This window comes from Pieris rapae, chromosome 10 (assembly GCF_905147795.1).
Source record: "Pieris rapae chromosome 10, ilPieRapa1.1, whole genome shotgun sequence".
Taxonomy (NCBI): Eukaryota; Metazoa; Arthropoda; class Insecta; order Lepidoptera; family Pieridae; genus Pieris; species Pieris rapae.
Window position 1 is genome coordinate 385,040 of NC_059518.1, and position 27,870 is coordinate 412,909.

Genomic DNA, 27,870 nt, shown 5'->3' on the forward strand with positions numbered 1-27,870 from the left:
TATGTTTAATTGCTTTGCTTTGTTTCATTAGTTTTGTCTAAGTCTCTACACACATAGGTTGCCTGGAAGTGATCACTTGAAATCGATTAGGCCGCCAGTTGCCCTCCTTTTTATTTTAATTGTACTTGCAAGTTGCAGTGAAATGTTGATAAATAAATTGTTGGTACGTACATTTCAATATACCAAAAATGAAACGACGTCGAAAGACAAATGAATTGCTCATAACAAATTAAACTTGTAATACGTAACACAAGTAAATAAATCCATCAATCAATAACAGGTTTTAAATATATTGTTTGATGACTTTAATGGCACGTACCACAGACTCAAATGTAACGTTTTACGTAACCAACTGATTTGGCGCGAGGCTTTACACTTATCGTATGTATACAAGGTTAATGTATATAAATCAAATAAACAGGGAAAGGAAATAGCAATTAATATTTATAGAATTGACCGCGACTTCGTCTGTAGAGTTTGGGTTATAATTTAAGTCGAAATATACAGCGTTTATAAAAATACAGAAAGTTACAAAGAGGCGAATTAATGAAGTATATAAGCCTTTATTGCTGCTACCCAGTATAATATATATAAACATTTGTTTTAGTTAATTAATCTTACTTTATCATTACATATGATGTTCCGGTTGGTGATCAGCGTATCCTGTGACACATAGGCCTCATGCAGCTGCTTCCATGTTAGCTCTTCTTGTCCAAGTTGTACATACTACTCTTTATATATTTATATCTCTTATTATATAAAGAGATAATTAAGTATAATAACGTTTATACCATACCTATTATTTTTGTAAGAGCAATGAATCTTACTGGGAAAACGTACCGTTTTGGGACCGCATTCGGGGACGTAATTTTTTAATACAAACAATTTATAATATGTTATTTTGACAGTGTTCAGGAGTGAATCATGAGTGGCTTTACGCAATAGCAAATCGTAATAGCCTGGAGTAATAAACACATACGAACCTAGATTTTAATGTACGAAATTGTATCAAGTTTGCTCATAGCTTAATTATTCAATGGTTAATGAAATTAATTGGACCGTTAAACTAATCCAGTTTTAAAACGTAATTTGTGTCGAAATTTCATTTCTTCACATTTTCCCATACTGTTGTCACAAATTCCTTTATTCAGTCAGCGTTATTCAAATGTCACGGATCAAACATAGGTCGTGTGTCTATTGGTGTCAGTGGGGTACTAATAGGTAACGCCTTTATATTAAAGGTAAAGGCTAAATTCATATTATACGGTACAATAATTAGTAGTTATATATAGGAACATGCTTTACAGCTCTCGGAGCCTACCCACCTAATCAAGATAATAGTATCAAACTACCTTTCTTAATGTGCCGCTTTCTGTGTTCGCTGCTAAAGAAGCTTCCGTCGTCGAATTCTACTGAAATATGTAAAATCAAATTTAATATTACAAAACGTTGATATGAGTATTTGTTAAAAAAAATAATTTGAGCACTTTTTAGGTATCGAGAATAATTTTCTTTTATAATTAATTTTTTTTAATAATTTAAATTTTATATTTCAAACCCTTTGTTTATGTATTTAATAAATTGGCTGAATCTGACACTATTATATATTTATTGTACCTTTTTAGTAATCCTATTATAATGCAACACAAAAGGTGATCAAGTCAGAAATTCCTGTTATTTTATACTAATCTAATTGACATTTGAATTTCCAAACCTTATGGTTAAGGGTTTCAAAGGTTAGTAGCAATATCTTGTTTCATTTTATTTAATAGTTACAATAGGATACCAAAGGTTATTAAATTATTGTTCGTTTTAGATATTTAAAGAATTTTTAAAATAACATCACCTCTATCCCTGTAGGATGTAATTTAATAAATACATTTGTTAACCAACTTCACCGTATCTATTCGACTAATAGTGAATAAACATACATCTGATATATATGTAAGATTGTAAGTTTACAAACTATTTCTATTTTTCTTCAAGTCGTAGTTTCTGTTGACCTCCATAAGTGTACTTCGATATAATATATAAGATTGAAGTTATTATGAGTTGGAGTTTGAGCAATGAAGTATTTTCTACTACGTAAACATGTTTACGCGTTAACTACCTCATCTGATACCTATTCCATTGGTACTTGGACGCGACGTACATATGTAAAATCATTTTTTTTATTAACACTTAGTTGCAGTATACATAAATACTATACTATTAAAATATATAATAACAAAGAGTACACAACTGGCTGCCTTTTCGCTTCCTGAGAATAAATAAATTAGATAAAGCCAGCGCAAGAAGTGCAGAACTACATAGTTACATACTTAGCAATTCTCAATATGCAACTTCTACAATATTTAACTATTTTTTTGCCGGAAATTGGACCCACCACTTCCAAGATAAACTAATTGAAGAAAGCTTACTTGAATAATAATTACAAAATTCTATAAATCACTTATTTATGTTACGTTACGATTTTTAATCTATGTGTTACGAGAAATGTATGTTGGTCATTCGAACTAGGAGAATGTTGGATTCGATTAATCTGTAATAACCATATGATATAAGGATATTTATCTTGATGCTTTATCAGTTGTATTAATCTTGTTAAGTAATATTAAATCTGCATAGAGAGCAGTCATACGTGGAGTTCGTTACATGCTTAACCTATAAATAACAAGCATGATCGCCTCTCACAAATTCAGTTTAAATTAGTCCAAAGATAACAGCTGACAGGCTTCTATGGGTTACAATTGACAGTGTATTATACTACGTTACGTAGTCATTCTTGTATTTCTAAGCTTGGGTTTACAAAAAAATGCAACTAGTGTAAAGCCTGATTCTATTTTCTGTCTGGGTTATTTAAAATTGATTAGTAAAAGCTTACTCCTAAAATTGCAATATAATAAACAAATGAATGCAACCATATTTCTCTGGGTTATCAGTGTTGCAACTAATTATTTGTATTAAACGTTGAAGAAGTATAATATAGACATAAGTAAATATTAATATTATAAAAATAATGGTAATGGTATATATTAATTATGGACACACATGCATTGAAATAAATCAGTGATATTTATCCCAAAATGAGCTAACCGATTTAACAGAATAGAACGAGAACAGATATAATATATTATTATGTATGTTCCTCGCGATACAACATATATACCTTATATATGTTGTATCGCTAGGAAATACCGAGCTGTTTTTCTATACGCTGTAATTGTCCATATCCGAATACTTACAAAACATTAATTGATTTCTTTTAATACTAATGGGTACAAGCAATATTGGCTCCTACTTTGATTTTATCAGTTAAAATACCGTCAAATTTCTTCCAGCGAAAATATTTTTCAATTTGGCCAGCACGGGAGTATATGTTTTCAAATAAATATATTTAAACTGTTAAGTATTCAATGCGCTTTTTTGTTTTTGCGTTACGGGATTCCATAGATAGCTATTCAATGCAAATAATTGTAATAGATGTGAATTCAAGAATGTAATAGTGTCCTTGTTTGGTAACTTTCATTTGCATGTGATTTGCATCCATTCTAAGTTTTGGATATTGAGAATATTGCAACATTGAATTAATTACTTCTATTTCTAGGTTTAAGCATAGCAAGCATGCATATTGTAAGAGGAGAACGTCCTCGTAACTGTTAAATATATTTTATTATTTCCCGAATTATATTTATCTTTACCATATATGACATATGTGTATAAAGACTAGAGGTTATTAAAGCTAACATGTGTTACAACTTACAGGTAATTGTTGTACTTTTAACAGTGGAAGCCACAACAGCGCCATCTATTGAGATAACTATACAACAGCATGAAGTGAAGGGTGTACTTATAAGTGTTATCGTGTTTCCACTAATTTAGCAATACCTTGATATTTTTTAATATTAATCCAATAGATGACGTACACAATATTTGAAAAGGTTGAAATAAATGATAGACTAAATGTTGATTTTTGTATGCTTTTATTTATAAGCCTCTGCAATTTGTTACTAATAAATATGTACATTGGTTTATCAATATCGTATTTATAGGTTACAACATATAAAAAGCATTTGGTATCGAGATTAATGATTGTAGTCATAATGTCGATGATGATCATAATGCCCATGGGCCGTCTTGTAGTGGACATCAGCTTTGAATCTAGAACAATTTTCGAGGCAACATTTTAAAATCTGAAAGCGTATATTACACTAATACCTAAGTTTATTATGTATAGTTTTAATAAGGCAAAATCAAATATTCTAGTAGATACACTACATTACTATTGTAAGGATAGGTCCAATCTCATCATATTGTTATCTTTCTCACTAAACATAGTGATTCCATAAAATGACACTTTCCCATTATTTACAACAATTACACATATACCAAAAATGTTGTAACCATAGAATTAGTAGTTTCCCAAAGATTTCCTAAATAACAACGTTGTAACTGTTAGTAGCTAGATTGATTGTTTTTAATATGACCAGTCTCCTCAACCAGAGGCAGCCAGTGTGTCAACAATTATGAAGAATGCTAATGTTCCTGTTCTTATCTTCTATATATCTTATTAAGTATCTTCTTGGCTATCTCTCTTCTACCTTCGTAATTAGCTACTTAATATATTAAATATGAATTATTAAGCTTAAGTTAACTTTTACTTTTTTTTAGATTTTAGTAAAGTATTGTATACTCAGAAGGTATTTCGTTCCTTTTTCCATTGTTTCGAAGAAATCGCTTGGCCGCCTGTTGCCTAACAAAATAATGGTTAGCAATGTGGACAACCTAAACCTTTTTGGCTCCTAAAGTGATTTTTGATGATTTTTATAAACAGTGATTCATTTTATATTTAATCATCAATAATTTAGGTTTAGGTTGTCAACGCTAACCATTTAATTTTTGCCGCGGTGGCGTTAAAACGTTAGTACCAAATATTATAAAAATTATAAATAAATAGCTAATACTCACCCAGTGTGGTCATCAGCACTGTAATGAACATAACGCACGTTGCCATCGGGCTGTACGAGGTGGTATTCACCAGTGACGACGTCTCCATGACGTGACTCATGCTGGGCCTTGTTGTCACCCGTGTGGGGATCGTGTACTGAGTACGCGAAGTTGTATTCGGGGAATGCGTACTGAAATTTAATTAATACAGCTATTTAATAGCTATACTTATATAGCAAATACTTAAATCAAATCTCTAGCGTAGAAGCTGCTGCGCTAGCTTGGACTTGTAAATCAATTAGTAATTCAAAAAGTTTGCTTAAAAACATACTTACATGGTCATTGTGTCCGTGAACGTAGTTCGAATGCAGAGGCGCGTGAGGGTAACCCAGGTGACCCACGTTGTGGTGGACTGGAGCATGAGCGATCGGAGCATGGGCGAGTGGGGCATGAGCGATTGGGGCATGGGCGATTGGGGCATGAGCGATTGGGGCATGGGCGATTGGGGCATGAGCGATTGGCGCATGGGCGATTGGGGCATGGTGGACAGGAGCGTGGTGGACTGCATTGTGGTTAACAGATACACTGGAGTAAGCATGTTGTGGTACATGGTGATAGCCCAGGTTGTGTCCATGGTTATAATCCAAGTTGTGTCCATGGTTGTAGATACCAGCGAGATGTCCAAGACCTAAGTCGTGGCCGTGGCCATGGCTTACGTAACCAAGATGACCATAATATCCATGATCGTGGCCGTGACCATGATCGTGGTGACCGTGGTGGCCGTGGTGACCGTGGCGATTGTGGTGTCCATGATGACCGTGGTGACCGTGGTGACCGTGTCCGTGATGTTGGTTAAGGCTGTATCCATATCCATGACCGTAGGCTAATAGCGGATTGTAGTACCCGTGCGCGTGGGCATATGGATGTCCATGATAGGGTAAAGGTAGCCCGAGCCCATAGTCATGACGCCCATGGTGACCATGTCCGTGGTGGCCGTGACCGTCAGAACGAGAGGTATATGAAACTGCATGACTCTGTACTCCAATAGCCAGGAGACAGATAGCGGATAACTGTAAAATATATTAGTTTTAGTAAGAACAATCTTTGTCATTCATTGCCGGCGCTCGGCACAATAATACAAGATTTAATGTAACAAGTATACAACTTAATATATAATTGAAAAAAAGATAAAAATAATTACATTATAACAAAATAAAGTATAGTTGATTTCAAAGTGTGAGTGGAGCAAAAAATGCGTTCTTCTGAAATAACAAAAACAAATGGGATGAAGGAGTGATCACAAAATAATTGATCAAACCCCTTTTTATAGGGATTTACTTAAAGGTAATATATTTTAGAATCGAAACAAATAATTTATATTAAACCAAAAAGATAAATACCTGTAACCACATGTTGCCGAATATTCGAATAAACTACGAAAATGCTTCGAATGAAAATGCTTATATTGGAGTAGCTAATTGATAAACTATTATTTAATTGTAAAGACATTTAGTTAATTATATCCTGTGTAGAGAAAATCTGGCTATACGTGAAACGTTTGGAATATCCGTTGCGATTCAAGGGCGACCATTTAACACGAATGATTGGACTCATCAAGAATTAAATGATTTAATATACACGATTACAGATTCAGAATCGTATGACGTAGGCTGAAAAATTACTTGATTCAATGACCATACTATTCTAGTTCATAAAAACTTTGTTTTTTCTTAAATATAGATAATTAATTTATAAACCAATTGAACTACGGCCATTCCTGTTAAATATAGGAATATTATAATTAATGCATGTCAAGTATATTTTTTATTGGGGGCCAATATCATATTTCTTATAGGGGGCCAAAATTATATTTTTTATAGGGGGCCAAAATTATATTTTGTATAGGGGCAAAATGGGCAGAAGGCTCACCTGATGTTAAGTGGCCTTTTAAGAATTGGTACGCTTTTTTCTTCAGGGACGCTCAGTCAAATTAGAGATTGGTGGTGCGTGGCCAAAATCTGCCTTAAAAGACGCTCAGTTGTGGAACGACGGACCTCGAGGTAATACGGGAAAATTATATTACCAACCTTTTTGCCGGTAACACCGCGATTTTATAATAAATTACGAAATGTTTAGTGATAATTATTCTTCAGTCGCACTCTTTATTTTTGAAAGTTGCTTCAAGAGCTTATAAGCTAAATAAAAATGTTACGCAGCCTTCTGTGGTATCCTAGAGACACAAGGAAGAAGTGGCTATTTTATACTTCCTGCGTTCCTTGCATCTTTGTAGGGAGTTTAATGACATGACATGAGGAAAGTTCTTTATTTTAAATTGATATAATACAAGTTTTTAAATTGTTATAAATTATACAGAGCAAAATTTTTGACATCCAATATAATCTGGAGTCTCATTTCATCTACTAGGGGTTAGGCTACACTGCTCAACGAAAATTTAATTTGTCAGCTTGATTCAGTATTTTCAGCAAAAAAAATGCTTAAGTTATCATACATTTTAAACAGCTTATATACGAACTGCTCCACCAACTCTCCACTATCTCACATTCTCGTACCAAGCTTATATTGTTTAGTGTATTAAGTACTTGCTTGTTAACATTTCAGGAATAATTGTCAGAACTCGGAATCTTATATCCAAATTAGTGCTTGAAGTAGGTAACTGTTATTGTTCTAACTTTAAGGCTTTTTCGCTACGACGGACAATATTTTTATGTTCGGTAAATGAGGGTAATAATTAAATATTTACCTATTATAGTATCTAACATTTTTATTTAACTACAATTACAATAATATAACAAAAAAAAGATTTTATACATTTTTATTTTATTATATTCAATAACCAATTATTTGACTCTTAAGTACGAAAAGAAAAAGAAAAGAAGGTGAGCCTCCCTGTAACTCGCCTTCCACTAAGCAATTAGTATTTTCGTGAATTGAACCTTTACGATCATACAGCTTTGGCTTATTAAAATCAATGGTCGATTTAGCCAAACGCACGGAAGGATTAGTTATTACGGTTTAGGTGGTCACAAATAAAACAAGTCCATATAGACTACCCATATAATTTCAAATTTTCATTCTTCGATTTATCTATACTATATACTATATATAATATAATATTATAAAGAGGAAAGGTTTGATTTTTTGTTTGTTTGTATGAATTGAATAGGCTCCGAAACTACTTGGCAGATTTGAAAAATTCTTTCACTGTTGGAAAGCTACATCATTCCTGAGTGACATAGGCTATATTTCATTTTCAAAAAAAATAGGCATCCTTACTAAAATTACGATAACATTAACATTTGTTTATTATTTGATACAAATCTAACAGATGGCGCTGAGTTAAAGGTAGTTTAGTTTAGGTCCGTGTCGTGGTACCAACGTTTCACATAAGTTCTCCTACGGTTTCCCTTGATTAATTTACTACTATGTAATATAACAAAAACCTTAGCCACAGCAACGCTTGGCCGAGTCTGCTAGTCAAGAATAAAAAAGCTTTTTGCTGACTTATTATTTATTAACGGCTTAGAACGGCTTTATTATGATAAGTTTTCATGATGATTATAATTCCTTGGAAGATCATTATATTGCGATTGATAGCGTCTGTATTCTGGTAAAATGTAAGGATTTGGTCGAACTTTGTATGGATGTAAAACACCAACACTTGTCCTATCCAATGGATGTGTTAGTTTTCCATAGAGTCTTTCACGAGGTCCAGAATGCTCGAAATCAGAACCGTGAACGTTTGCATAAACGTCATATTTATTTTTAGGTTCTAGCAGTTTTTTAGCCTCTTCAACGACATCCTTAAAATGTTTGTAGTTTCGATGCATATCCAGTTGCCCGTAGGCGTTGTTAATGGTTTTGGGATCGATAAGATGTTCACTGGCGTAATCGTTTACAAACGGCTCTTGTTGTTTCTTTGAACCAAATTCATGTACATCCGTTATGTGTTCATAGTTGTCTTTATAAGAAGCATTTATGTAGGGTACATGTTTCTTACGTGAATCCAATATTCTTTTCACCTCTTCAACTATATCTTTAAAGTGTCTATTGGGTACATAATTGTTATTGGCTAGGCCATGATAAACAGTTTTGCCTCCATTATGATATAAACTATTGGAGTGTACATTATATTGGTTATAATTGTTGTTCGGATATTGTATTCTAATTATGTCTTTATTTAAATCTCTGTTGTTATGAGGAGTATAGTTTTCATGTGCGTAGTTATTGTACAAGTGTTTGGGTTCTGAATTATACAAATCATTCGGGTGTACATTAGGATGTGAGCTAGGATATTTATTATTAGAATTAAGTAAATTTTGCAACACTGTAGTTGTCAGGTCCCTAGAATATGAGTTGTTGTCGCTATTAACTGTTTTAGTATCAGGTGCATAGTCAAAATATGGGTTATAGTAAATATTTCGGTTTGTGTCAGTATAATTATTGGTGGTGTTTAAGGTTTCGTATTCATATTTACTACGCGGATAAACTAATACTTCAGAATAAACATTAGGTGTGAATCTATCAGATGCATCAATCTTATGACCATAATAGTTTTCATGTTTAGGTTCAGGTTTATCATTGTATTCATGTGATGAATAATAATTGTTTACTCTTACAGGGTTATAATCCACGTGTTTTGGTCCATATGGGAATAGACCATTAGCTTTAACTTTATACTCGTAATTATTATCACTGTGATATGGCTTATTATGTAAGTAATGTGGGTCACTTTTATACAGTGGCTCTCTTGGATTTGTATTGTTATGTGACGTCTTGTTATATTGAATGTCTTTACCATGGTAATAAATGTAGTTGATTTTATCTAAAACTCGCTGTTTTTCTGACTCTGCATCGATGTACGATTCACGTGAGTATCCGTGATTATTTTCAGAATTATGGATCAAATAAGGATTGTAAACATCTTTCGATTGATCGTTAAGGAATGTTTTTTCAGGTTGGTAATGAGTTGGATTTTCAGAATACTCATTGGCATGATAGTGGCCACAATCTACACACAAGTTCTTTGGAACCTCGTAGGTTCTGGGGCGTTCGTGACCGTTTAGAACAAGACTATAGTCATTGATTGAATTTTTCGGTGGGGTTCTATAATATGGTTGATCAAGTTTCATAGATGGTATTTTGTTCGTCACTTGCAGCCCGTGAATGTTATCACTGATAACTTGCGTATGAGCCAATGGAACATCGTGATGGCTATAAGGTAAATATTGATTTTTGTTCGGACCTAAGTATTCATAGCTACGACTATTGCTATGCTTAGCATAGCTGTCATATCTTGCCATACGATCAATATTTTGGTTTCTGAAAAATTAAGAATAATTATACAAAATAATAAACTATAAATAGATATAAGAAAACTATACATACAAAAAATTGTAGTCGTGGTCATCGTTCAATGAGTCATCATCCTGAAATAATGTAAGTGAACGTCAATTTTATATTGGTAGATATAAAACAGTATTTTTTTTGTATTCAACTACTGTCGAAGTAAATTATTTTATATCCTTTTAAGGAAATGCGATCATAACACCTTGATATATAATTTAACCCACAATAGACAAAAACCATTAAATTACCTTAAAATATATACGCTGTGGCGTATGTAAATAATCAGACCCTTGCTTAAGGAGGTCAGTTTCTCCATTTTCCAATGTTTCGATAACATTTTCACTAGATACACTACTTAGGGCGAAGACACCAAGAATAAATACCTAAAATGTAAAATAAATTAGTGTATAATAAACTTTTACACTTATTTAAATGAAAACAGAACGTACTTTAATCATGATAATGTATGCTTCAAATCTAAACAGATATTAAAATGAGAATACTTTGCACGCATCGATATAACTAACAAATTACAACGTTTAGCATATTTTTTACCCGCGTTGTTTTTACAGTTTCAATTATGTGTATACTGTATATTAATTCAAAACATAAATGAATTGAAATTATTTAAAAGTATGCAAGCACTAATTTGTAAGTGATTTATTATTAAAATATGAATATTTTGTGACATTTTAAACGAATTAACATTTTAGAAAATAACATCTTTCATTACCTACGTTTTATTTACTACATAAGATGATTGAAGTTGGGTATATGAAACTAGTCTTGCATAGTGCTATGAATTATTAATTCTTAGTTTGGTAATCAGTAATTAATGTTTATACTCTATAATTCAGTATAATAAGGAAAATTGGTTAAGACCGATAAAGTAAGATTTAGGCAATAGCCAATTACACAGTCCTTCAATTCATTTTGCACGCTATTTTTATCATACTTTAAACTTTATTAACAAAATAAATAAATCAATCAGTGGCTGTACAAGCTTTTTAAGATCTATTCTTCAGATTTCCGCATTCTTTCTTAATCTAATAGGCAATAGGCTGAAGACTTTGTGCCGACTTTTTGGGTCTAAGGCAAGCCGGTTCCCTCACGATGTTTAATCACATCAGAAAAAGTCTATTGGTGCACAACCGGGCATCGCGCCTCAGCTGATCACTTCAAGGATGAGATTCGCACACTGAAGCTTCTAGTCCAACGCTGCTCTACTTAAAACTTTATACAAATACTTATTATAGTTTAATGATTTGAATTTTGAATGACAAATATTTTTCGTACATACAGACAAATAAAAATAATTATTATTTTATTTATAAGTACCATTAAAATATATTAACAAACATGCAAAAGTATGGTGCAACTGGCAGTGTCATCTACTAAGCTATCTATTTGGTATAATATATATTATGATTAATGTGGTATGTATAAGATTAAAACTTAAGAACTGTAATAAAATAAATATATTTTAAAATATTTGATTTATATACATAATTAAATTACAATAAAAAATACATAAAATTATTATGAACTAAGGAAATGAGATCAATCTTCACACTTGTTTGTGTACTGGATAATAGGCTGGGGTGTGTGAATAATAGGGCCTGAAGTCATACCCGTAGCCTTGATTATAAGCATAACTGTCCACCTTGCGTTCTAGGTAAGGACTGACGTTGTGATATGCCTCTTTCGCCGGGATATATCCATATTTATGATTAGGTATATAAACTGATGGGTTATGGGGGATAAAATAAGGCTCCCTGTTTACAGGAATATGATTTCCATAGATTTGTTCTGTATTCATTTTATGTTCTAAATAGGGGCTGTACCCATGTCGTATGTTGTTCCCGTAATGACTGTTGTAATCGCCAGCATAGTGTCTGAAATAAAGATATAACATTCTTACTATTGAGGGATTAATATTAGGCTCCCTATAATATAATTATTGACATTCAATAATTTATTATTTAGTAATAAAATAGCAAAATCTAATCCTAACATGTTAGCTCAGAAATTTTTAGCAGGCATATTAATAATTATCTACAATCTTACCCATAGTAGTTGTTGTGGTATCTTCCGGTTTCATGCTGAAAAGTAACACAGAACATTATCATATGTAGCTTTATAAATGTTTTGTCTTTTAACTGAAAATATTGTGTCCTATTATATATTATGACAGTTATAAAACATGAAGAATTTACAACATTTATTGAAAATGACTTTCTCGGACAAGAGGACTTTATTTGGAATAAAAGATGTTTGTTAAAATGACAAAAAGTAAAATAAAACTTACTTCTTCTCTGGGATGATAAAGAATAGGTTTGTAGTATTCTTCACGTGGTTTCAGATATTCTGGGTTGATATGAGTATGAGAAGTTGTCTCTTCATTTGTAGCCGCAGTTATTGTGGCTACGCTTGCAATTAGCAGTAACTAAAACATTTAACGATTTTTAGCTTTTTTAAACACAATTCACTTCAGCCATTTGCTATTAATTATTTTTACTTATTTTAAACAGCGCTACACAATATAATAATAATAATAATAATAAACCTTTTATTTCATGCAATTTTTTTCAGGTTACATGTGTAGTTTTAAGAAAGAAAGAAATAATAGTAAAGACATTAATTACACTTGTTTCCAATTAATTTAGAAAATAGTTTAAATGTATAACTAGGATTGTTTTGCATGAACCCCTCCTCAAGTGAAGGTGAAGGCCTCCTCTAAAGAACTCCATGAGTTTCGCTAAGTTCAATTAGGCGTTCGTAGGTAGATAAAGTTCTGACGTTGTAAGATAATATGTAGAGCTGGTCTTTCTTCTTTTTAGTTGAGTTAAGTATTTCTAGTGATTTAGTTTCTTTCGTTGAAGAATGTTGAAGTTTTTTCTTTAGAGGGTTTTGGTCTTGATCTTCCACGGTGACCAGCCGGGTTGGAAGATGGTTTTCGTCGTTTAGTTGAAATTTATTAGATGTTGTATCTTTTTGCTACACAATATACACAAATAATAATATGCACAGTTAATCAAAATGCAGTCTTCTTTAATACAATCAAGCGCACAATTGGAAACGTAAATAATTGTACTAATATAATAATAATAATTCAGTAGAGCCATATCTTTAAAGGGATCTTTCATAAAATATTTCGTTCAGGTCGTTGACGTTAGGTCTAAGATATGTATGTGTAGTATTCTATCGGTAAACCCCTGGGCTGACTATCACACTGCATAATATACTCTTGAAAAAACACTTTAAATTTACTTAAACACTTACCACAATCATTGTTGAAGAACTGTATTATTCTATATTGAATCGCGTATAACGCCCATTTAATATAGTAGTTTCAACATTGTTTTGTGTGCGTGTTCGGTTATGTATGCATGTTCGCATTCTGATTTAACATTAGCCTATTAACTATTAACACAAGAATAAAATTTAAATCAGTAAAATATTAAGATAAAGCCTTTAGTAAAATTGTTCCGCGGAACTTGCATAAATTCAATTGAAAATTATATTCAGATACTTTTGAATTTAAACACGTTTATATTTCAATCTTGTTTTAGGTACCTGTGTGCCCTCTTTTGTCAAAGGCCAGCCTGCTGTCATTCCTCTCTGCCATGTTCCACCTGCTGTTTCTTTAGTTTGTTCTATACACCTTCTTAGTTGTCTTAAGAAATTAAGGCAATACAAAAATTATAACAGAATGGCAACCACGAGATGGAAAAAGAAAAAGTGGAAGACAGAGAAAGACCTGCGCAGACGATGTAAAGATAATAGGAGACAATTTGGACAAGAAGAGCTAACATTAGAAAATAATGGAATCAGCTGGAAGAGGCTTATCTGTCACAGGTCACTCACAGGACGGGCTGATCACAAAAAATGGCATATCTCTTGTATTAGGTTAAGAAAGTTTATGTAACTTAAACAAATGTTTATATATATTTACTGGGTACAGCAATAAAGGCTTAGTAGTAAAAATATGTTCTAAATAAAAAAATAAACTTTAAAACTACTGGACCGATTTTAAAACTGTCCCAAACTCTGTCCTGTCTCTGTACTGTCCGTTGGTGTGTGGAGCTGTTCAGCAGAGAGAACACACTAAAAAGTTTTTAACTGATTTAGAATTAGTTAGTCTAGGTTGCCTGCCCAGAGGCAGGGATTGGCACTCAGCGGGGAGCATGGAGGAAGTGGTTCGCGGTCGGCAGAAACCGCTTGTAATGGTCCGTGTATGGTGGGTCCGATAGCTCTAAGCAGTCGTCCGCACGGCGAAACTCGACCGCAGAGGGACCGTTATGACACTGCTCAAGCGGTCCGTGTATTGCGAATATAATTTTTGTATGGAAACTGCAGATCGCCGTGCGGCATCCGCTCTAGAGTCTCATGTTGTGAGTCTCGGCTGCAACATGCGGCCCGTCTATGACCAGCGTAAACTGGTGTTACTTGATTCATACATTGTGTCTTCAATTAAAATATGTGTTAGCATGATCCGTAGATCTGTTAATTTAAATAATTACAAGCACTTTACAATTTGAAATACATGATATTATGTATTTAGGTGTAAATACAAATTAAGATATTATTATCGCACTATTATCTTATAATGATATAGGGTTAAATTTGTTTTTTATGAATTGAAAGGTCAAGCAATATTAGCGCTAACATTTATTACGTCATTTGTTAAATAATAAAACTTAATTTACATCGATTTTTGGAGGCTTCAAATGTGATGCTGCTGTAAGTGGAAATGGTGATGAGGTGACGAGTGATGGACAACTGCGTTAAACCTGTAAAATAAGTATTTATAAGTTAATTTTCTAAATACTTAGTTTTAGAAGTGTAATAAATTTTTTAATGTTTAGAGAAACAACCAAAATTACTTATGTATTGACTTTATATTGGTTTCCTATGAAGTTAACATTCTCTCAAATAGGGAAGGATAACATCGTATCTCAGAGCTGATCACCTATTAGATTGGCAAATGATCATAAAACGGATACAGAAATTTTAGGCCCAGACCTAAATGATGTAGTGCCACAGATTTTTTGTTTTGCATTGTATGAGCGTGTCTGAATGAAAATATATTTTTTTATAGAATAGGTAACGAGCAGGACGCTCACCAGATACCATCAGATACAAGTGATACCATCGCCCATGGACATTTTATACAGCTTTTAAAAGTACTAATCTCACGGTTTTCATCACAAAATGAACCAATAAATTGTACATGAATGATATCTTAAACCCTATTTATTGCGTTTAACAAAGAAATATTTTATTACACATTCGTCTCGGCTCGTTAGTGGAACATGCTGACTATAAGTCCCATTTGTTTATTCGTTACCAAGTACCGATTTCTCAACCAAATTACTGCACATTGAAAATATTCTAGTCTATTTTTCGAGGCTATTTGAAACTAGAATGGGAAAATCAAAGAAAAGTGATAAATCTATTGGACAAATAGGAAAAACTAAACTTGCGACAAAATTATGGAATAATAATATATAATATATCAGCGATTATCAAATCTAATATAGACAATTTAGGAAGTTTCTTAGAACTGACGCTGTAATTCACCCCTGATGTAGGAAATACATCGGTGAGGCCTATCGGTGGGTACATCTATCCAGAAGAAGTCCATTGAGCCGTCCCCAAAATAAATCAATGTTACACTCTTCTTCTCATTCGGTACGCTCTTGCCAGAGCGGTCATGATCGCTCTGTGGTAGAAGGCGCAGATGAGATGCGCTTCACGACGCTCCGCCACCGCTGCCTATTGGAGATCCTCCTGCTGCACTGATTCAGTGATTCTCCTACGGCGGACTTAATCTGATCAGTCCAGAGTTACACTCAAGAGTAGTTAATTGGTTAAATACTTAAACCTGGATAATGTAAGATGCCACACATATTACCTTGACGTGTTGAGACATTTTCATTAATACATATACACGATATGTGACAGATAAGAACCTACCATTCTACCAACCTGGCACACGGCGCACGCTACTTATACGAGGCATATATCTAAGGTGGCGGTATTTTGCATTCGGACGTCATATTTACCCAGTGTGGTCATCAGCCTTGTATTCCACTTTCCTGGTCCTACCATCAGGCTCAATGAGCTCGTAGCCTCCTTGGACTACATCCCCATGGCGAAACTCGTGCTGAGATTTTACATCTCCGGTGTGATGGTCATGGACGGAATATGCGAAGTTGTATTCAGGGAACGCCTATTTAAATTGCATATCTAATTAATATTAAATACATTTAAGTAATAATTTAGATAAGTAGTTATTATGTAAAATAATAGAAGATACTAGATGTACTAGATTCTATAGAGTGATTAGCACGTAATATGTTTACATAATTTATTAGATCACTTATTAAATAAGTTTTAATTGTCATTACATCTTCACATCAACGTGTGAAATCTGTCATTCATTGAAATACATTCTTAGGCATTATGTGACAGCAGGCATCTATATAAAATACTTTACAAGAATTAATAAGCAAAAAACAGTGTAAAACAAATTTTATAAAATTTGTTTTACACTGTTTTTTGCGCGCTCAGCAACGCGGTACGCTCAATATAGTTAATGTGGAAATGGGCACGTCACATTGCCTGCATTTTTATAGATGTGTCAAAAAGATCATTACGTAATATAATGAACAGAAGAAGATGTATTCCAGAAACTTGGGAGATATTATGAGTAAAGAAGTATTTGGAGGAAACCTTCACTCCGCCGAAGTAAACTTGATAAATGCAATAATAACATATGCATAATGCAACTCATTTTTTTTATATTTTCCTTTATTTTCTTTTTAAATATAATGATGTATTTTTTAAGACATGCCATTTTGAGAAGACTATATATTATGATTGTCACTCGGAAACTGATTATAACTTTTGCATTTTGCAAGGTTCGGTCTGAGGAGACACTTTTACACGAGTCACATATTGTTTACGATTGGAAGCTATGAAGTTTTTATTAGTTATAAAGCTATCAAAATTAGATCACCAAAAAGAAAGCTATTCGCTTAAAAAAAGAAACAAGTATTGTTAGAAGTACTTACGTAATGATCATGATGAATGGGCACATGTGGAATATGCGGCACATGGTGAATTGGCACATGATGGTGCTCCAAAGGTACATGATGGTGAATCGGCACGGGGTGATGAATGGTGATTGGGTGATGAGGTCCGTCGTGTTTCTCTATATGTTGGTGGGATACCGCGGTGGGAATGTGGTGATGATGGTGCAATGGAAATATTGCTTGGCACACTGATAGCAGTGCGAATGCGCATAATAACTGAAAAATAAATTAATACGCACTATTTAACTCCCTTCATCACAATGTAATTCGAGGCCAAAAAAATTTTGGAGGACAAATTTCAATATGATGAAACAACAAGTTTACTTATATATTCATTCGACTATTACACATTAAACAGATTAAAAGTTTGGTTACTTAATGTTTCAAATTAAGCCTTGTTTATGTTTAAGAAAGTTTCCGAATCTAAAACAAATTCAGGAGATTTGACACTAAATTATTTAATTTTTTATTTACAATGAATTACACATTAAGACCAAAATAGAAAATCTACAAAACTTACCCAAAACATTTTTGAAAATATTTAACTATTTCCAATTCCTTCGTTGGATCGCGGATATGAGTGACTGTATTAGCTAAGTCTATACGCTTATATAGAAGGTTTAATTGTGGGAAATATCAGAGCAAAACTCTATTGATTAGTTTCTCAGACTTTACCTACTCGTATCGTAATATGTTACATTAGTGAAAAAATATTATACTATTTTCACACCTACACTATAGAACCACCTACAATTCAATTGTTTATCTAATAAGCATATTCTATGTGGATATGAAAAGAGTATTTAAATAATAAATAGATTTTCACCCTAAAGTAGTCAAACTATAAAAACAGGACTACTATGTGACATCAGCTGTCAAGCAAAGAGCGTACCATTTATTAAAAGGCCGGAAACACACTTGCGAGCCTCCTACCAATTTCAGTGTTCATGGGCCAACTGCACAATTGCCCCGCTTTAAATATTAAATATACATAATTGTTTTTCATACGTTGGGTTTATTTAATTAATCTAATTGAACCCTGGTCATTGCTACAATAATTTAAAAGTTAAAATATATTTTGATTTCTTAGAACTATTGTAGCAGCTGTAGTTCGTGTATAATAATGACAAAAAACAAGATTTTGACATACAGTTAATACTACTAAGCTTGTGAGAACTATATGAATTGTAAAATCTTTACAATAGTAAATTGTGAAACGTGATCTTTTACAATGGAAGTAGGCAAACAAGTGATAAAAATTAATTGGTCATTAAGGTCGAGTTAACTTTAACCTTATTCATGGGCTATGTGTAATCCCATAATCTTAATAGGTTATACCCCAGCTGACACCTTTTTTCTATACCTGAGAACACAAGACACTATTCGAAACGATTTCACCAGGGGTCTTGCAAGGTTGCCAGGGTAAAAGACTTTAAAAATTATCAAAATTGAAAAAAAAAATTGGATAAAACCAATTGTAAAGGAAGAGAATATTATAAAAATGAAAGGAAAAATAATTTACGGGCGACCTGAGATCGGGAAGGGGAAAGGGATGAGTTTTTAAGGGTAAAAATGGTTTATCTCAATTTTCGGCAAAACTAAAAGTACTATGGAAAAAAGTTAAATGGCAAAAAGGCAAAGTTGTAAGTAAAAAAAAAAATCTAAAACTTTGCAAAAATGTTTTTTATATTTATCTTTTCCAAAAAGATTTTTTTTCCACGAAATTTGATGAAAAATTGCCTTTTTATGTCCTAAATACGCTGTAAATTATTTGATTTGAAATATTTTCCTTTTCCAATTATTTTCAGCTTACTATTATTTTTTTATGGTTTCAAATATATCCACCCTGGTCTAGTATCTACAAGTAACAGTTAAGTTGGGTTATATTACATTACGTACATTACAACACTGGTGATGGCAAACAAATATCAAAATTTAATAATAAATATGAGTGGAAGAAAATACTGGTAGTTATTATTATTTTTATTATGATAAACACACTTGCGTTTAATAGGCTGATATTTGCGTATTTGATATTTTATAAAGGACACTTTCCGGAAGTCTATCGATATAATATAAAGTTAGGGAATTTTGTTATATTGACTGGTCTTAAGTTTTAAAGAAATTGTGTGTTATCAATTAAAATAAAGAGCTTCTCTACTAATGTAACATTATATTGGCCCATCAGGATTTTATAGGGTTCAATGACCTTTTAATCATCAACCTAAATCAGTAAGATCAAGTGCTTCTAGACGCTCAGTATGCGAAATGTAACATTACCTAAATCATAGTTGAAAATTCACATCAATTTGCTTGACAATTTTGTACATAATGGTGTTTACGAACACCGCGACACATACTTAGACATGATTGCGTTCAAATTGGCCTCTATATAGGAATTACTGTCACATAAATGTCGTAAGCAAATAACTATAGTATTATTATACGAATAAATAAACCATTGATATAATCAAAAATCCCTTATTAATACATTCTTGGTAGCGCTGAATTAGTATGTTAAAAGAATTTCGCAAGCGTTTGCGAGTGTTAATTGTACCGCTGAATAGAAGTCCGCACACGCCAGTATGCGTGTCTAATATAATAATTATATTTCTGGCCACTAACGCAACATCACAAGGGCAATATTCATTCCGTTAATGTATTATAAATATAGTGAAAACACAATAATTTAAAACCACATATATTATTTATATGAGTGGTTTGAGTGTCATTCTATGTTGCGCACGTTTTTAACTATGTGCGCATTTTACCATTGCTCGGTGAATATATAATTACAAACACAAAATCAACGGCGAGCGTCAAGCACAGAAGGTAGACACCAATTTGTCTGTGTCCACTCAGAAATATAAATTATTACAGATAAGAAAATCTGAGCCAATACCTATGGGATGTATTGTATTTTCGCAAGAAAACGATAAAATACTGATCAGTAAATGTATGTTTATTTACAGTAGTGAGTATCAATTATACACATTTTTTACACTTAAATATCACAATCATCATACATTCAACACGAGTACATCAATATAGCCTAGTCGTTTAGTAGTGGAGACCATGATGCCCATGAGCGAATGCGATGGGGGCAGCGTGTACGATGGGGGCAGCGTGAACAACTGGGGCTGGGTGGTGGCCAGCGGTTTTGTGGACTACGGCGTTGAAACTGTAAGCAATTCAGTTGGTTAGAAGTTATTTAATCTGAGAGGTTCGTCTTCTCTAATACAAATGATATGAAATCGTTTATGAAATGAATCGTTATTAATTCAAATTAAATCTTACCCGTGGTGGTCATCAGCGGTGTAGTCAACCTTACGGACGGAACCGTCAGGTTCAACCAGAGAGTAGCTGCCATGGACTGCGCCACCGTCGCGGCTCTCGTGTTGGGATTTGTGGTCACCGGTGTGGGGGTCAGCCACCGAGTAAGAGTAGTCGTATCTTGGGTGAGACTGCAAGACAATTTGTTGTTAACTCAAATTTGTTTATATTTTACTTGAATTTTCGAGAAGTAGAGCACTTACGTATTCAGCGTGTACGGGGGCAGCATGTACGATGGGGGCGGCATGAACAATGGGGGCAGCATGAATTGGGGCGGCGTGGATAAGTGGGGCAGCGTGCACTACGGGAGCATGGTGGATGGGGGCGGAGTAGTAGCCATGGACAGGAGAATCATGACGCACGATGCTTTGCGACGACACAGCCGAGGCGTGGTGTACTGGCAGGAAGCCAGCGTTGGCAGCAGCCAATAAGGCGCTCAGGGCGACGATCTAAAAAGAATAACAATTAATAAACATTGTTTAAATAATTAAATATTATTTGTATGTCCTGTTGGTAACTTACTTTGGTGAACATTTTGCAGTGTAAATCAGAGTAGGTGACTGATACTATTATCGTGCTCGCCTGGACTTTTATATGAAATCCAAAACTTACTGGGCAGCCCTCAGTGGTGGGGTATGCGGTCAGTAAGTTCCGTAACTTTGACATAGCGCTGCGAGGTCATTTTGCGCCTTCGATAATAGGCCTCCTTCATCGCTGCTGTCACTTGCGCCCGCAGCGATGTGTGGTGGAATTTAAATGCTGCTATGCTGTTGATTTATGAGTCGCTTTCGTGTATTGATCATTTTCAATTTAAGCTTATGGAAATCAATTATTTTTAATCAATTAAGAAAATAAGATAACATATACTATGGTGAAGGACAGCCAAGGATAGACTACTATTAAAAAATGTGTCGGAAGACAAGCTGCGAGAAAGATTGAGTAGATTAATTATTAATATAAAAATTCATAATGTTAATTGTTTGAACAAAAAAATACATTACTCATTTCAAAGTTTCTTAAGCATGTCCATATAAAAATCTTTTATTACACTTTTATTAATTCAAGTTATCTTTTATCTCAAGAACTTGAATGATGTAAGTGAAATGCTCTAGAGTAATTTTAGTGTCACTTGCTTGTTTTTCGTAACCGCAATTATTAATTTCCATAAACGGGGGCGTTAGTTATCTTTATTGACATGGCGCAAATATCGTTCACAGCGTCGTAATCAATTATATCTTACCTAACCACCCCGGTACACACCAAAGTTAAAAAAAACTTTAATGATTATTTACCTGAAATATTGATTCTTAATTAATAAAAAAATACTTAAAATTTTATGCACATGGCTATTCCTTGCACTCGGTGACATCTATGTTTGATATCAAAAATATATCAGCGTTAGTGTAAATAATAATTATTATGTATAAGTTCTAATTTACATTATACATACACATATGTATTAAATGCATAATTTAAGAACCCAAGAAATTTTTCATGTTAACGAGAGTAATAGTGGTTTTACTCAAACCGAAAGAGGCTTATAACACCGACCAATATTTTTTAACGTTTTGATAGAAAGCAAGCACCTCCCAAAAGAAGAAATTAATTTAAGATTTTTTAGACCAAAATCAGTTAGTCCACCATGCTTAACATCACTAATAGGTTTTAGGTAAACAAATCTACAATCATTTTGACAACTATATAAACGGGAAAACTACAAACAAACCCGCCTTTCATAACATACTTTTTACTTGTTAAAAAGTTAACGCTACTGAAAATATTTTTATCTGTATCTAGATAACATTCGAAATAGCGGATAACGCTGTCAATTAAATTTGTGACTAGGTCAAATGTTCAAGGTTGTTAAAACCGCTCCATCAAAGTCGGCCTACAATGACAATTTCGCATATTTCATGATAAAAAAAAATTAAATTAAAATTGAACTATATCACGCTCAAAAGTATGAGAAACAAATAATATTTTGCAAACGGATTAGTTTTGCTCTTTCGCGAATTTAGTAAACGTTTTTGACATTCATAAGCATGCCTTAAGTCGCATCTAAATTGTATAAATAAATTTTGATTTGATTTTGATTCGATTTGATTTTCTTCAATTGTTATAGATACATATAACTTTATGTTTATCCTCTATTAACTAAAAATCTAGTAAAATAGTGTAAAACGAACACTTGCGAATTATAATTACATGATTATTGTAAACAGCTTCTTGTGTGGTAATAAAATTTTGTGTAGATTTTCAGGACGTTCTCAACAAGGATAGTTTTAGTTAATCTACATAAAACCGTAATGAACCGCATACCTAAATGTTCTACAGTATTCCTGTGTTACACTATTGTGTAAAACCCGTTTTACTTTTTGAGTTTTCTGTTCATACGGTTGAACTGCGTCCATCGTTACTAACGCCTTGTAAATTAAAAGTTTTGCTCATACCAGAGAGTGTTCTATCCTTTTTAACGTAAATGGCATACCTTTTTCCAAGACATAGTTTCTCTATATTAATATATTTATTACCAAATGTTGTGTATTAAAATTGACTTAAAATCTACCTTTTTTATACAGAACTGTATAGACGTTTGACCACAATCTCACAATAAGTGAGATGTGACCCATTAGAGTTAAAGAGCCAGTCCAGGAGATGACTGTTTAATCGCCGCTATAAAGAATCCATATTATATTATCTAGGGATGATAATAAGGATAGTTGGAATAGGTTAGAATACCAATTTTTTATAAACGAAACGAGGATCAAAATCATAATGTACGGCTTCTGGGAATGTCCATGATAAAGGGGGTGAGGTCCAGCTTGATTCTAGATGAGCGTAGTTTGAAAGGGGAAATAAATAAAGGACGTTTCTTAAAATGCTAGTTCTCTTTTTCTAGCCGATAATGAATGCGTTTGAGAATATACGAGGTTGTCAGTAGTAATCATTAAAGGTAGTTAGCTAGGTATTTATTTCTCAACGTCCGTATTACGTTCATGATTTGATATAATCGTAAATTGAGTAATTTATAAAAATAAAAGTGCATTGTTGGCCCGTATTAGTCAAGGTTTATTGAAGATAACGGCAGATATAGGCATACCCCCTGCGGAGTCATCTATCTGGCCCAACAGTGAGTCTTGATCAAACTTTTAATTGAAATAACTTACAGATAATAAGGTAAATAACGCGTGTTATGTGAATTATATGTTTATAGGTTGACAACAACCTATTAAAAAATATACTTTCAAAAAGTGTTAGTTATGTCAAGGGCATTTTCATATATATATTTTATTGTTAAAATTCGTACGGTTATTTGAATACACAGTATACTCTAAAGTACGATGTTTGTACTACTTGATAAGCTATAAAATGTAAACACATCCACCTCAGAATATACAAAAAATAAACACAAAATTTTACGTTATCATTTTTTTTAGCTCACCCCACATACACACCCTCATTTATGTACATACCCTCACTTTCACCATCACACATCTAAAGCCAAAGTAAGTATTATTAGTTAAATTAATGTTTAAAAACTTTTTTGATTTTATCCTTTTGTAAATGTTTGAAACTTATTTGTATATACTATGTATTTAAGCCTCATCTTTAGTATATTCTTTTTTGTTATATATAATAATGATAAATAAATAATAATGATAGAGAAAGAACACTATTTTTATTAAAATGGACTGATTTATGAAAAAGGTTATATTAATGTCTACTAGATTTTATTGTGTACAATTATTCTAAGAATATCTAAGTACAATCTAGTCTACGTATAAATTCCGGTAATTTAATGAATTCATTCATGTGTGAAAACCACAAAAGTAACATAATCGTTAGCTTAGGCTTTGCTTTCTTAAATAATATCAATTGTATTTTATGTATATGAAATTTCAAGTAAATAAATGATTGTTAAAAATAAATAATTATTATATAGTATTTAAATGTGGTGCTAGAACTTTTTCTAGCACCACATTTACGTATCTGTTATGTGATCATATTTATTTTCTTAAGGCGATCGACCTTCTGCGCCAAAAAAGGCCGTAATTTTTTGAGTCTAAAGCATGCCGGTTTCTTCACAGTACGGGAGCCAATAATGCACATACGGTCAGAAATTTTCAACGGTACAGAGCCAAATACACGACCCTTGGGTTTGATGGCCTCATGCTCAACCACTACGCCAACACAGCTCTAAATATTCTACACTCTAATTTCAACATTGCTTGCATACAATTACTATATAGACATGGCTACCGATGCTGTTTTCTAAGACTTTATTTGACGAAAACCCATCGAAATTAACATTTGTATCATGCAAAATTTTGGCAAAAATGTAGGTATTTCATTGGCATTCTATTTCCAAATTGTGACACAGTTGATTAATTAGCTATTTATCTCTAGGGCATAGGCGTTATATCGAAATCATTGCACGCAATTTCTCGAACCTGCCATTACGGTGTGGACATTTCATGTAAATACTAAGTTAAATAACCTATTAACAAAATAATTCGATATTATAGCTTAAATTATGCCTCAATTACTCCACGATACACTTAACATGTGTGAAGTTTATATGAAAATTGTTCTTAGACATATTCTTAATATAATAGTTGTATTTCATTATACAAAGAGTTATAGCATAGTAGATAAAAATTACTATTTCTTATTTATGCTTAGAAATATACTTTAAAAATAAACGACATCTCTTTAGTAACCAACAAACAATATATAAAAAAATCAGAAGTTAAGACTGCTCCAGCCACTCCCAGTGATAATGCTGCAATATCGTTTCTAAGCACTGGAAGCGCGAGTATCCTATTTACACACTCATACTTTACTTCCCTGTTCCACGTGTGAGTGTACATGTGATACTAAAACCAGTATCACATTGTTTTTTTGGTTTTCAATGCAAATAGTAATTTATGCAAATTAGGTAGAAACGCCAAGAAATTGACCTCAAGAATATGAAAGGAGATTATAAAAATTAATGCAAAATTTAATTACGAAACTGTTCCAATTAGACATTATTCAATTTTGCTACCGTAATGTTGCGTATAAATCTGACTAGCAGGCGCAGGCTTACAATTAAAATTGTATGAAATTATTGTTGTTAATGAAAATAATTTCTAAATACTTAAATATTTGTTATATTTGTAAAAGGCTCGCTTAATTTCCTTTAGTAAAGTAAGTAGTAGTAGTATTTATCTTTAGTAGTATAAGTATTTAAATGTTACGATGAAATAAAAGTTTAATGTTACTTAAAAATCTAAGTGGTTCAAAATCAATCAAATAAACCGAGTATTTTTTATAAACACTTTATTATTTAAACATTTGTACTCTCAAAATCAATGATCACAGCAATACGATATAATACAACATAACAATCCATAAGTCATTAAGGAGATCTACCATTTTTGATGACGTTGTGACGAGTAGACATGATGACTAGGCCCTGAGTTCTGTACAACCGCATTGAAACTGTAAATAAGGAAATAACAAAAATAAAGTACATTTAAACACGAGTACTGAGTACGCACAAAAATTAGATGTGCTGCAATTAAGTTTCTATATCTACGTAATAAAGATTGCTGGGAGAAGAGAGATGTAGGGCTACCAAAAAATATTTCTCGACTTCAATATCTAAAGGTGATCTTGTTTTAATGTTTGTGTGCGGTAAAGTCAGGAAGTCGATAAACTTGTTTGGAAGATATCTCGGAACATCAGAGGTCGTATGAGGTCGTTACTCACACGAAACGATCACGATACATAACAGGTTTGACAAGCACATGGTTGAAGTAGGTGACGCGGAGAATCATAGGTAAGCAATGTCGAGTGAATACCAGTTATACAGATATTTAAATATAAATAAAACTATGTAAAAGTTACCCGTTGTGGTCATCGGCAGCGTAGGATACTTTTCTATAGGAACCATCGGGTTGAACTAAAGAGTATTCTCCTTTAACAACATCACCATCACGGCTCTCATGTTGCGCTTTATTATCTCCTGTGTTGGGGTCCTGGACGGAGTATGAGTATTGGTACTTAGGGTATGACTGTAATGAAATTACTGTATTATTTTACGCCCGATCATTTGATGTAAACCAATAATTGATTCTATAAGTAATACATACATGATAGTTTTCGGCACCGGCATACTGTCTTGCATATCCGCCAAGACCATTTGAAAGAGATGCAGGATGGGCTAAAGGTGAGTTTTGGGCCAATGGTGATGGATAACCTAAGGGAGCCGCATGACCAAGAGGCTTAGGGTAAGCCAGAGGTCCAGCGCCAGGGTGGGGTAAAGGAGCACCGTGGGCTAAGGCAGGAGTGTGAGCAAAGGGTCCGGCGTGTGCTAGAGGACCGACATGAGGGAAGGCAGCGGCTTGAGCTAAAGGTGCAACGTGTCCCAATGGAGCGGCACTGGGAATGTGTCCTAAGGGAGCGGCATTAGGAATATGGGCTAAGGGTCTGGAATGAATTGCTGGAGCTGGATGAATTACATTTGAAACGTGAGCGAGGGCATTAGGAGCTAAATTTAAGGCAGGCGAGAGAGCTGCTTGATGAGCTAAACCTGGACGCCCTAAATGGGCAACATTAGCATGGCCGATTGGAGAAGCTTGTATGATATCAGTTCTATCAACGTGCGAAATAGCATGGCTAAAGGTGTTACCGTGACCAAGAGGGCCGTTTAGGCCACCATTTGGTGCACCTGGATAAGCAGCGTGGCTTAGAGGTGAGGCGTGACCCAAAGGTGCTGTGTGACCTGCTAAGGGACTGTTAAACGGCCATGGGTTGACTTGTGGTCCAGGTTGGGCGAAGTGTCCAGGGTATGCGCTGGAAAGTGCAGGCACTCCATGTGCCCCATTATAGTTGTATCCACCGTATTGCGGACCATGTTGTCCATATCCTCCATGCCCAAGACCCAAATGACCAGCTTGGGCCGCGGCAATGACAGCACCTATCACAAGCACCTGTAAATCACAGTAAGTTAGAAAAGTGAATAACTACTAGATAAAATTTGTCTAAAAAGCTTAACCCACTCGAGAGAACATTTTTTGAGTTGGATGTGAAACTGTGACTGACATACCTATGATGATAAATCGTCGGTTTTATAAGA

General features: G+C 33.5%; 6 protein-coding genes across 6 annotated transcripts; all 6 read right to left on the reverse strand.

Moving 5' to 3' along the window:
- Positions 1–5,195: 5,195 nt before the first annotated feature.
- On the reverse strand, positions 5,196–6,359 carry LOC123689507 (histidine-rich glycoprotein-like). The gene is made up of 2 exons (XM_045629834.1): positions 6,348–6,359; positions 5,196–6,017 (listed from the first exon to the last, which is right to left on the reverse strand). Exons 1-2 carry the CDS (start codon positions 6,357–6,359, stop codon positions 5,196–5,198), a joined length of 834 nt encoding a protein of 277 aa, XP_045485790.1.
- Positions 6,360–8,501: 2,142 nt separating this feature from the next.
- On the reverse strand, positions 8,502–10,772 carry LOC110997868 (putative uncharacterized protein DDB_G0282499). Its single transcript, XM_022266227.2, has 4 exons — positions 10,764–10,772; positions 10,563–10,697; positions 10,354–10,394; positions 8,502–10,287 (listed from the first exon to the last, which is right to left on the reverse strand). The coding sequence occupies exons 1-4, from the start codon at positions 10,770–10,772 to the stop codon at positions 8,502–8,504; spliced, it is 1,971 nt and encodes a 656-aa protein (XP_022121919.2).
- A 1,100-nt stretch (positions 10,773–11,872) lies between these two features.
- Positions 11,873–13,655, reverse strand: LOC123689482. The gene is made up of 4 exons (XM_045629737.1): positions 13,597–13,655; positions 12,623–12,760; positions 12,382–12,416; positions 11,873–12,209 (listed from the first exon to the last, which is right to left on the reverse strand). The coding sequence occupies exons 1-4, from the start codon at positions 13,603–13,605 to the stop codon at positions 11,882–11,884; spliced, it is 510 nt and encodes a 169-aa protein (XP_045485693.1). The 5' UTR covers positions 13,606–13,655; the 3' UTR covers positions 11,873–11,881.
- A 1,342-nt stretch (positions 13,656–14,997) lies between these two features.
- LOC110998186 (cuticle protein 18.6-like) lies at positions 14,998–17,983 on the reverse strand. The gene is made up of 4 exons (XM_022266691.2): positions 17,935–17,983; positions 17,394–17,630; positions 16,383–16,549; positions 14,998–15,107 (listed from the first exon to the last, which is right to left on the reverse strand). The coding sequence occupies exons 1-4, from the start codon at positions 17,941–17,943 to the stop codon at positions 15,041–15,043; spliced, it is 480 nt and encodes a 159-aa protein (XP_022122383.1). The 5' UTR covers positions 17,944–17,983; the 3' UTR covers positions 14,998–15,040.
- A 2,372-nt stretch (positions 17,984–20,355) lies between these two features.
- Positions 20,356–21,398, reverse strand: LOC110998179 (cuticle protein 7-like). Its single transcript, XM_022266679.2, has 4 exons — positions 21,270–21,398; positions 20,951–21,196; positions 20,712–20,878; positions 20,356–20,595 (listed from the first exon to the last, which is right to left on the reverse strand). Exons 1-4 carry the CDS (start codon positions 21,279–21,281, stop codon positions 20,475–20,477), a joined length of 546 nt encoding a protein of 181 aa, XP_022122371.1. The 5' UTR covers positions 21,282–21,398; the 3' UTR covers positions 20,356–20,474.
- Positions 21,399–26,055: 4,657 nt separating this feature from the next.
- Positions 26,056–27,835, reverse strand: LOC110998170 (uncharacterized protein D806_0078). Its single transcript, XM_022266666.2, has 4 exons — positions 27,794–27,835; positions 26,885–27,724; positions 26,640–26,806; positions 26,056–26,231 (listed from the first exon to the last, which is right to left on the reverse strand). The coding sequence occupies exons 1-4, from the start codon at positions 27,803–27,805 to the stop codon at positions 26,159–26,161; spliced, it is 1,092 nt and encodes a 363-aa protein (XP_022122358.2). The 5' UTR covers positions 27,806–27,835; the 3' UTR covers positions 26,056–26,158.
- Between the last annotated feature and the right edge of the window lie 35 nt (positions 27,836–27,870).

Bases quoted from the DNA above. Each gene is read 5' to 3' on its own strand.
- LOC123689482 (XM_045629737.1), bottom strand. The intron at 12,417-12,622 runs GTAAGTTTTATT...GTTACTTTTCAG, and splicing joins TTTATCATCCCAGAGAAGAA to CATGAAACCGGAAGATACCA. The intron at 12,210-12,381 runs GTAAGATTGTAG...TCTTTATTTCAG, and splicing joins TACCACAACAACTACTATGG to ACACTATGCTGGCGATTACA.
- LOC110998186 (XM_022266691.2), bottom strand. The intron at 16,550-17,393 runs GTAAGTACTTCT...CAATTTAAATAG, and splicing joins CCATTCATCATGATCATTAC to GCGTTCCCTGAATACAACTT. The intron at 15,108-16,382 runs GTAAATATGACG...CTTATTTTACAG, and splicing joins AAGGCTGATGACCACACTGG to GTTTAACGCAGTTGTCCATC.
- LOC110998170 (XM_022266666.2), bottom strand. The intron at 26,807-26,884 runs GTATGTATTACT...ATTTCATTACAG, and splicing joins CCGGTGCCGAAAACTATCAT to TCATACCCTAAGTACCAATA. The intron at 26,232-26,639 runs GTAACTTTTACA...CCTTATTTACAG, and splicing joins GCTGCCGATGACCACAACGG to TTTCAATGCGGTTGTACAGA.
- LOC110997868 (XM_022266227.2), bottom strand. The intron at 10,395-10,562 runs GTAATTTAATGG...ACATTATTTCAG, and splicing joins CACAGCGTATATATTTTAAG to GATGATGACTCATTGAACGA. The intron at 10,288-10,353 runs GTATGTATAGTT...TTAATTTTTCAG, and splicing joins GACCACGACTACAATTTTTT to AAACCAAAATATTGATCGTA.
- LOC110998179 (XM_022266679.2), bottom strand. The intron at 20,879-20,950 runs GTAAGTGCTCTA...ATTGTCTTGCAG, and splicing joins CCCCCGTACACGCTGAATAC to TCTCACCCAAGATACGACTA. The intron at 20,596-20,711 runs GTAAGATTTAAT...AATTGCTTACAG, and splicing joins ACCGCTGATGACCACCACGG to TTTCAACGCCGTAGTCCACA.